General features: G+C 57.9%; 1 protein-coding gene across 1 annotated transcript; it reads right to left on the reverse strand.

The window, feature by feature from the left end:
- Window positions 1–1058: 1058 nt before the first annotated feature.
- LOC309857607 (ral guanine nucleotide dissociation stimulator-like) lies at window positions 1059–5169 on the reverse strand. The gene is made up of 8 exons (XM_082750337.1): window positions 4848–5169; window positions 4382–4485; window positions 3803–3872; window positions 3115–3186; window positions 2586–2660; window positions 1946–1978; window positions 1443–1564; window positions 1059–1264 (listed from the first exon to the last, which is right to left on the reverse strand). The coding sequence occupies exons 1-8, from the start codon at window positions 4899–4901 to the stop codon at window positions 1228–1230; spliced, it is 567 nt and encodes a 188-aa protein (XP_082606463.1). The 5' UTR covers window positions 4902–5169; the 3' UTR covers window positions 1059–1227.
- Between the last annotated feature and the right edge of the window lie 5104 nt (window positions 5170–10273).

A 10273-nucleotide genomic window follows, 5' to 3' on the forward strand; every position in this document is an offset into this window, starting at 1 on the left:
CCAAGAGGGTCAGGGGCCTGAAGGGCCCCACGGCCTTGCCAAGAACTGCGTAAGGAAATGCAGGATGGCTGGACATCCTAGCTCCTAGGTCAGCATAGACGTGAATAGAGCCAGAGACACCTCCCAGTTTCTTTCGTTTTTCTCCAGCCTCACCCAAAAGAAGCAGGGAAAAGGAATCCAGAGATCCTGGATAAGGATCCCAGGGGGATTCCAGTCTTGGTAAAGGGTGAACCTGGAGAGCCTCTAGGGAAACTGAGGACGGGACGTCCTGCCTGCCCTTCTTCCATTTACAAAATATCTTCCTCAGATTTTGGAGCTTCCACAGGCAGGGTTGAATCTCTTTGCATGTGTTTTCCCTACATCGTGCTGATGCAATTCAGGAGACTGAACTCGACAACCGTCAGTCCCAAATACTGGGTCCAAACCCGCACAAACACACGCACACGTAGCATATCCCCAAGGAAGCAAGACATCGTCCTCCTTGCTTTAGAGGGTAGAGTAGCAGCCCCTCTCCTGGGCAGCACATAGTTCTGGGGAGGGGAAGGAACTCTCCAGGACTCGCCTGGTCAGGGTTTGTTGCCTTCCTGGGGAAGGACCTGCAACGTCTCCATCTCAGGGGTCCTGAGGGCTGTGTCTGCTGTTTGCCCAGATGCCTGACACAGAAATGAACCTGTCCTCTGAGGAAACGGCATTGGGAGGTGCCACCAGTAATGAGTAGTGCCACCAGAAGTGAGGAGGGCTGGCTCCTCTCCTTTCTGCCCCATTGAATAGCTGCTGACTCTGTAAGATTTCTGGGTTCAGGAATGAAGAAGAGAGTCTGTACACGTTGTACATTACCGTAGGAAATAAAAGAACCAAACGCACACGTGGGCAGGTAGAGGAGAAAATAAAAACCTTTATTATTATTATTATTATTATTATTACTACTACTACTACTATTATTATTTGGGTAAGAAAACTTTAATCCCAAGGGTTCTCATTCCTTTTTGTTGTTGTGGTGGTGGTGGTTGTGGTTAAATAACAACCCTTTAATTATATTCAATATTGCCCCTTCCAGAACAAGTAATTCTGTAGGGGAGAGGAAGGGGTGTTGAGCAGCGGATGGGGCTCGTGCACCACAAGTAGCCCAGGGGCCGAGGGGCAATCCTTGGCTCAGCCAGTGTGCACGGGTTCAGGTCTGATGGTGGCTGTAGCCAGTGGTCCTGGTGCTTGTGTTCTGCTGGCCAGCTAGGACCGCGGCTCCAGCTGGCATGACAGGTTGTAGCTAAGGACAGAGGGACACCTGTGAGTTGAGCAGCAGCTGGCATTCAGGAGTCCCTCCCAGGGTTTTCCCACAGCTGGTGTCTGGCTGCCCAGGGAGCCCTAGAAGGAGGATCCCAGGCGGGGCCAGCAGAAAGAGTCCACCCCGACGTCGCCTGACCCAGCTCCTGAGTGGGCCTCACCTGTCCTCCTCGCTGAGCCGCTCCACAGCCCAGAACCAGGCCGTGAATGGATGCTGGGGCTCTAGGCAGTAATTCTCTGCCGCCGCCTGGAGCAGCATGATGTCCGTGAGGACTCGGTATTCCTGGGCCGGGACAGAGGCACAGGATGCACCCTGAGCCTGGGTGGGGAAGCTACAGGGCCAGGTGAGGGCCGAGCAGCGGGACAGGGGTCGGGTCCTGGGTCTTGGCACACATGACCACCCTCCTGCATGCAACTTCGTCTGGTCCCAAACTGTTCTCAGAGGCTAGTAGAATTAGCCCCTCCTCCATCAAGGGAAGTTCTCCTTGATGCCCTTCTGGATCCCTACTGACTGACTCGATGGGTCTTGCACTTCATTCTTAGCAACCTGTCCCAGGAAATGGGAGATGGAGGGGAGTGGATGGAGCCAAGCAATGTTCTTCCCAGGGGCGTCTCTGATAGGGTCTGCCTGCCCTTCCCTACAGCCAGGGCTACGTATGCTCACCTTATTCTTTTTGCGGTGGTTGATCTCATTGCCCTGGAAAGTAGACAACCATTGTCCTTCAGAAAGAGGCCCCCGGTCAGTCCTAGCACCTTACACCCACCCGTTCTGAGGCTGCGCGTAGTCCAGGACCCCGGAGTGGGCCGCCAACCCACACACACAATGAGACTGGGGTTAGGGCAAGCCCTGGGGTCCAGAGGAAGGAAGACTGGGGGATGCTGAAAGGGCTCCCGGTCAGCACCCTGCAGCACAACACTCTGTGGTGACTGAAGGGAGCGGCAGACGCCTCAGGCAGGCAGGATCTGCTGGGCTCCTGAAGTGTGGCTGATGTGCAGGGTCCTGACTTCACTGTCCCCGACAGGCAAGGTCTGAGGGAGAGGCTGCAGCCCATGCACACAGAGCGCATGCAGCTTCACCTTCAGGATGCGCTGGTGCTTCCCCAGTCTTGGGCCACCCGTCTGGGCGCAGACTCCCTTCCCTCAGCACTGAGATGGGCAAGAGATGCCAGTTCTTAGGGGCGGCTGTGAGGCTGTGGGGAAGGGAGGTCTCCGAAGGACTCAGAGCTCAGGGCTCAGTCCGGGGACTCTCTGCTCCCTGTCCTCAGGACTCTGGTCCCTCCTCCACAATCCTCAGGCTCACCCACCTCCAGGTAGTCCTCCATTGCTGTATCAAGCACCACCAGGTCGGAGAGGAAAGTGCCAAGGTATGGGACGACACCCTGTGTCATGAGGGGTAGGTTTGGGATGAGTCCCTGCTGTCTGGTGCCCACAGGGGCCCTCCCCGAAAAGACTTCAGCGTCCTGGCCCACCCCACTTTCCCACATGGAAAAGGGCCTAGGACCCTTAGTTGCTTCCCCTGGATTCGCTTTCCCCTCACCCTCCCAGAACATCAGACTCCTCCTAATCCCCTCCAGGGCCTGCTTTTTGAAATTCAAAAAACCCCCTGGCTATGGAGCCCCGGGCCCCTCCCCAGCCCCAAATCCATTCTCTACCCAGCCTGCTAGACTCCTTCCTCCTGGTCCCCAGGAAAGAAGACATTGAGCAACTGTGGCAGCAGGCAGGAGGTGGAGCTGGAGTGGCAGGTCCCACCTGTCCTGATCTGGACGCTTCTAGCCCTCAGGGAGGAGCCCCTCTCCCCTGGCCTTGGAGGCCCTGTCCCTCAGGCACACTCACCTTCTTGGGCAGCCCCTTCCGCGCTCTCTGCAGCTGCCTCACCAGGCTGGCCAGTTTGTTCGAGGGCCGCTTCTAGAGGGCCAAGGACAAGATCCTTGAGAGCAGAATAGCCTCAGTCCCCTTGCGCCCACCGTCTTTGACTGCAGACCCTAGACGTCCGACCTACGTCTGCTGATACTGACGCTCCATTCCCCTGAAGCATGCCACGAGTCCTTCTAGCACAATCTCAGCTCCCCCATTCAGTCCATGGGGGACCTGGAGCTTGGAGCCTGGCCTCCCTGAGCCTGTTTTCCCATGGGCAGAAGGGGGAACTCCACCTACCTCCTGCGGTCTCCTGAGCACTCAGGATCCTCTTAGGATCATCATTTTTGTGGCCCACAACCCATCCCCACCCCATCTGTGAGCAGGGGCCTGTCCTCTGGGCTGTCCGCGTTCATGTGGGCCCCCATGTGGACCTTCTCGATGGATGGACACAGAGAGACCTGAAATCTAGCCTAGGGAGTCTGGATGGGCAGCACCCGCTTGTCCCAGCCCCAGGGGGAATCTTCAGCCCAGGCTGTCAGCACATTCCTGCCAAAGGCTTCTGCTCCCCGAGGAATGCTTCAGGCCATTCCCTACTTCATCCACACAGGATCACGCCTCCTCCCACCCCTCTCCTGTCCTTGGAGCCCTGCACCTCCCGTGCTACCTTGATGAGTAGTTCCCTGCCCTGGGGGTTGCCTTCTGTGCAGAGCTGTTGGAATGTTCGGAAGCTCTTCCTGAAGAGAGGGAAAGAAGTTAGGCTCAGGGGAGTCCTAACGTGGCAGGGTAGAGTGCGAGTCCCTTTTCTTGGAGCAGCCCCGCATGTCCACGGGGCTGGCTGAGGGTTTGCTCTGGGCTGCTCTGAGCACTGGGGTCTTCGTAGGACATGGGAGGGCGTTCTCCTGGGCGTCCCCCTGGGCGTCCCTTCCCAGCTTAATTGAACAGCTCGGTTTGGGTGGGGTTCTGGCTGAACCATGGGCAGAGACTTCAGTGGCTGCCAAGTCACCACGTGGAAATATGGAATTCAGCTGAGGCCAGGGTGGGGCATGGAGGACATTGGATTTCTCAAGCAGGAGGCCTGGTGGCCTGTTCCCCAGGAAGGCTGAGAGGAGCAGCCCCGGGCCCAGGTCCTTTGGTCAGGGTTTGCTGCCTCCCAGGAGGTCCAAGCTGACTGAGGGGGGCAAAGGACAGGCCTGTGGGAGATCCCGCCTCCATCCTGGCCCCTCCTGCAGAGAAGCCTCCTCACCTGGAAACGTTGTCCCATGTCCTCTGCAGGCGGTGGATGGAGGCACTCTGCAGAGCCGCCAGGATGGCACGCAGGGAGGAGTAGTTCCCTAGGATCTGACAGGCCTGGGGGAGGGAGGAGAAGGAGCTGTCAGTGGGAGAGCAGGAGCCCCAGATGCTCGAGAGCTTTAGTGCCCCCCTCGGTTTAGGGCTCCCCCACGGGTGAAGCTGATGTCCAGGGAGCTGCAGAAGGGCACAGGTCAGCCCTAAAGAGGAACACTGCTGGCGAGAGGGAGGATTTTCCCTCACTGCAAAGGAGGCGTCACGTGGGAACTGAGCGTCCCAACGTTGGGCCATGCCCCCGGGAGGAAGAGCCTAGGGACCACAGGCCTTAGAGCAGGGCCTTCAGCCCTGAGAAGGGAGCGAGACAGAAGAGCAGTTCCCGAGGCTCAGGCGAGCCTCAGGGAGCTGGGCCTCCCACAGCATACCTTGGCCACCCGGATCCAGTGGCCCACCACCACGGCCCTGTCCCGGGCTGTCATGCTTGGGTCGCCAAGGCACGTGGTGACGATGCAGCTGGCCACAGCATTGAAGTGGGCGATGGTGGCCCGGACTGTGGGTGCCAGGTGCTCGTTGCCAGGCCTGTTCCTCCGGGACCAGACGGAGCCCAGGCACTGATGGGGCACCACCTTCTTGAACAGCTCCTAGGGGACAGGGGGAGGTGTGTTGAGCCCCACACATGTTCGCCCATGCAAGACTCATGTCCTCGGGAGGGGTCCCAGGTCAGAGCTGGAGCTCAGGAGGCTGGGAATGTGGCCGGAGCCTGCTTAGAGAGCCTGCATTTCATGCCCCTCTTCTTCTCCGAGGGAAGCCAGTGCGGGATGCCCCAGGAGCCAAGAGAGGCAAGGGAAGGGAGGAAGGCGTGTGCACCCTGATCATTCCATGTCCAGGGGGCCGCACCAGGTGGTGCTCCCAAGGGGGCATCTCCTCCTCCAAATGCTCATCCCTGCGGTCCCTGTCTCCTTACAGGTGCCCATTGTCACCTGGTGGCTGAAAGCATGGCTTTCCGTGTCTAGCCTGTCCTTCAGGACGCATCAGATGCCTAAGCCAGGTTGATGGTGCTCAGGCTCCCAGGCAGATGGGTGGGCGACCCATGGACGGGATTGCACACAGGGAGCTGCCCTCGTCCCCGCGGGGGACCAGAGCCTTCCCATTTACGGGCTCTCGCTTCTGAGTCATTGCATCTGCGTGGTACCTCTGCCTCAGTCCTTCTCAGTGCCTGTCTCCACAGTCCGCAGCTGGACAGTGAAAGCTCAGGTCTAAAAACCCTGATGGGTTTCCCCGGTCGGTTAGGGCTGCAGCTGAGATCTGGCCCTATATCCTAGGAGTCCACATCAGGGAAAAGCCGGTATAGGGCAGCGGAGAGCAGAAGAAAAGCCGGCCCTGCCCTCCTACCCTGGGGGCCCAGCTGCTCACCGCATCCATGTAGGTGAGCTGCTCTGCCACCAGCTTGGGAGGGAAGTCCAGGAGGTCAGGCTCCTTCTCTTTGAGCCGCTTCTTGGGTTGGCAGGATGCCTCTGCGGCTGGAGTGGGCTCAGTGGCACCTGCGACAGCTGGCGTGCAAACTCCCAGGCAAGCCGATGGCCCAGCCGTCTGTGCCTCAGGACCCGGCGACCATCCGTAACCTAGGAGCCCCTGTTCCAGTTCTGGAGCAGCCGGTGGAGGGGAGGCTGGCTCGGACCCTGAAGGTGATGGCTGATGCAGAGCCAGGGTTGCCTCTCGCTCCATGGGAGGCTCTTTGGCCGGCTCAGCTGCTGGAACGCGTCGCATAGCGGACACGGGGGTGGGAGTAAGGGGAACGATTCAGCCACATCACTGACACTCCATGTGCCTTTCCCTGAACAGGACGGATCCCATGGCCTTTCAAGGAATACCCAGCCCATGAGCCCCATCCCAGATGGCCTTCCCAGCTTGCAATGCCCCTTACCCTCCGCCTCAGCCTCTGTGAGCTGCAGAAGTTCCCGCTGCCTCAGCGGAACGGGGGCATGGGTGTTTAGGTCCCGGTCATGCCACGTGACGTGCACATAGGCCCCCTTGACCTCCACATGGGCAGTGTGCAGGGACTGCCCGATATCCTGCCGTGTCTGCTCAGGCCAGGTTCCCAAGATGGGACACAGAGTGCTGGGGAAAGTCAAATGTGGGGCAGAGTCAGAGACCTGGCCTTCCCTTCCTTTTCCACGCTACTCCCACAGCACCATCCTTTCGGTGTGGGCCCCACAGAATGGCGCCAGCCCACTTGCAACCCCTCTGGAGCTGTCCTTGCTGACTGCTGACCACGTGGGATGAGGGAGGGACCTCCCATAGGTCTGTCCTTTGGCCCCTCAGTCATGCATCCTCCCTGCAGACCAGTGTCTGGGCTTTGGTTGGAGGCCGACGGGTGAGTGGTCCGGTCCCCACCCTTTCTGTCCTTGGCCCCACTTGTGGTGGTCAGCGGAGGTGGATATGGATAGGGGCAGGCGGAGCAAGAATGGACCATCCAAGGGATGGCTGTTGTAGGCACCAACTCAGCCCACAATGGGCTCTGCTTCCCAGAGTGCTTGGCATCCCGTCCACACCTCTCTCGGACTCTTTGGCCTCTTCAGAGGAAGCTGCCCCACTAAGCTCTCCCATGGAAATCGAGAGTCCTGGGAGATCCATGGTTCTGAACATCCCTCGCCAGCAACATCCCCTGTCGCCTCCCACCCTGCTCTGTGGAGGCAGCAGGACCTCCTCTGGCACCCAAAGACCTATCCTGTTCTTCCTTGATCGTAGAGTGCATCCTCGTGGTCCCAAGAGAGGTGGATCCATTCATCCCTAGAGTAGGTCACAGAGATGCCCCATCTGATGAACGCTAGACATGCGTGCTTAGGATGTGGAGAGTGCCTATGTGACCCTGGGACGAGAATGGAGACCCAGACATTGTCTCTACGTTACCCATTCACTGCTCTTGGTGACTAGAGAGAGCCTGCATTCCTAGGTGCTTAAGAGCCATGATTGAATGAAATCATCCCAAACAGGACTTTGCAAATCCTGAGTGGCCCTTGGGCTGCTCTGCCTGCTCCCAGTGTCCCCTCGACCTGGGCACATAAAGGACCACAGTCAGGACCAGCTAGATGGCATCTCAGAGGTCCTTTGCCAATAGGAAAGCTGCCAGCTTTCCGTTTCCTTTCTCTAGACCCAGAAGGACCACAGGCCTGTGAGGGTTGAGCCTGAACGCGTCTTCCCTGGAGAGGGAAATGTTCAGCGCGAAGACGCCCAGCATGTCCAGCAGCCCTTTCTGCAGAGCCGGGCCCCAGAGAGGCGCGTGCCATGTTTCCTCCCATGACTCCCTGCAGTCGCCCTACGAGGTTCATCCTCTTAGCACCTCCACTTTTCCGGACAGGAGAGGGAAAGTCAGAGAGGTGCAGTGACATTCCCAAGTCCTACAACTAGTAGACGGAAGGCTCCCCCTTGTGCTGGCTATGAGGTGGGCACTCACCGAGGGAACTGGTGATCCCGGACCTGCCGGGCTGACGGGAACATCTGATAGATGGAGAACATGGTGGTGACGATTGAGAGGCTTCTATCCGGGAAGGATAGCAGCAGGGAATGTCTCCATCTCTGCACTGTGCCTTGTTTGAGCTCCAGCATCGTGCAGGCCTCGTCCGGGGACAGGGATGATGCCTTTTCCAGCAGGCAGACAAGGGGGCGGGGTGGGGAGCAACATAGTCAGCTTCAACGCCGTGAAGCCCCAGGAAGAGCAGGGTCTGGAGCTCAGACTGCATCCTCCCATCCCTTTGGGAACTTGGGCAAGACGACGAGGGACTTGTGTGCCCACCCAGAAAAAAGGTTCTTGGCTGAAAACCTAAAACCAACCTCCAAAGGACCCATCTAGGCTTAAATGTACTGGTGACTTCAACATGTGTGGTTCGCTGGACAGCAATAGCCTGTCTGTCTCTTCCTAGCCCGTATGAAGATCTGTATGTGTATGCCATGGAGTCATGAGGAAGGAGCCCTACTGTTGAGAGGAGAAAAGAGAGGTTGAGAATCTCCAAGCCTGCTCAAGGTCATCCGCGTTGGGTCTGAGATCTGTCCAAAGCATGGGCTACATGGCATTTCGCCTATGCTGATGCGGTTTGGCCTGTTGCTGTCAGGGGCAGAAAGGTTCAGGGGGAAACCACCTTCCTTGGCAGGCCCCAGGGCAGCCAGTTGTGTCTAGTCTGGGCTGTGGGCTGGCCCCGGTCATCTCTGGGTCCTGAGACTGGCCATGAACCTGGGCCCGTTCTCACCCCAGACCAGGACTGGATGTTGTTGGTGGCCTGAGGTCCCTGCTGCTTGTCAAGGGAGATGGAGTAGCTGAAGCCTTGCAGCAGCTCATGCCAGAGCCAGCTACCTGGGCCAGGAGGCATCGGAGGCCTTCCACCCAATCTTTGGGTCTACGGTCTGGCAGATGGAGTGACCCAAATCATCTGTGAGGACCCTTGAGGTGCCCTTTCCTTGCAGCATTGCTGGAATGGCAAGCAGTTTGAGTCACGTCAAGTTCCAGCAGCAATGCTAGACCGAGTCACTGTAGCAGACCACGTCCTTTAGAAAGGGGGACTGTGAGGACCTAGAGGGAAAGAGCCTGTGAGCTGGTGGACCTCCTAGGATTCGATGTGTTCTGAGAGTTGATACATTCCAGAAAGACCTGTAGAATGGCTTGATCCCACCGGCCCTTTTGTAGGTTCAATCACCCTATCTGGTATGAGGATTTAGAAGGGCGTGGGCCAGTTCTCCAGAACCCAGCTGGGTTCTCCACTTGTTAGCTGGCATGAGTAGGGAAAATCGTAAAACCCATGGGAAAAGGCCAAGATACTCATGGCTTTGTGAAAAGCAACACAAGGCCAGAGGAAAGAAATCAAAACAACTTCCCCCCATGCCACGGAAAGCATTCACTCTATTCTCTACCAGTCCCACGTAGGTGAAGAGTGTCTTCCTCCCTTACTTACCCATAGGTGTGGCATATGTGCGGAGGTGTGGGTTACTCTGGGGTGGGGCCGGTGGAATAGTCAAGTGGAAACACTCTGGGAAGGCCCCAGGTTTGTCCCCATCGTTGCATGGGGGCCCTGGGTGTGGAGGAGCTTCTTCCTATTCTCACCTCAGAGCAGCACTGATCCTGGGTGGCCTGGGACACCTGACCCTTGTCCAGCGAGTTGGAGTCGTTGAAGTCCCCAGCCAGCTCATTCACAGTCTCTGGGGTGCAGCTCTGAAAAGGCAGTGCCCCATAGACACAGGGCCAAGAGCCATTAGCAGCCTCCCGGAACATTGCCACCAGGGGACACCCCCACTAGACATCGTGTTATCCAGTTCAGGCTAAGAGGGATGGCTGAAAAGACATTGAGCAAGGACGTAGCCAGAGGACACTCTAAGGCTCATCATGACTACCATGAGCCTTATCATTGTGTCACCCTCCCCTTTTCATCCAGCCTGCTATGACCTGGGGTATGAACATGACAGATGGGTCCAGCCTCCAACACCAGGCAGCTTGCTTCTGCCCAGGAAGGGCATATCCCTCATCCCCTGTCCCCACTTCTACAAACACACACACACACACACACACACACACAAACAGGGAGAGAGAGAGAGAGAGAGAGAGAGAGAGAGAGATGCGCTCCCACACAGTAAGGGACAGTGGTGTGTGCCCGCTGAGGTGGGACCACAGTTGTTGCCCACTCTCCAGTGGGCTGCCCCGAGCTGCCTTGTGTTACCTGTTGGTGTCTCCGGCCCCATGACCAGAAGCTTCGGAAAAGAGGGCTGAAGCACTGTCTGCAACTGCAGTCATGTCTCTGGCTCTGGGCTCCTGTGGGCCCAGCACCCCTGGAAGTAGGAAGACAACAACTGAACATGGTGTTCTGTC

The sequence above is a fragment of the Mustela nivalis genome (genome assembly GCF_964662115.1).
Source record: "Mustela nivalis genome assembly, contig: HAP1_SCAFFOLD_938, whole genome shotgun sequence".
Taxonomy (NCBI): Eukaryota; Metazoa; Chordata; class Mammalia; order Carnivora; family Mustelidae; genus Mustela; species Mustela nivalis.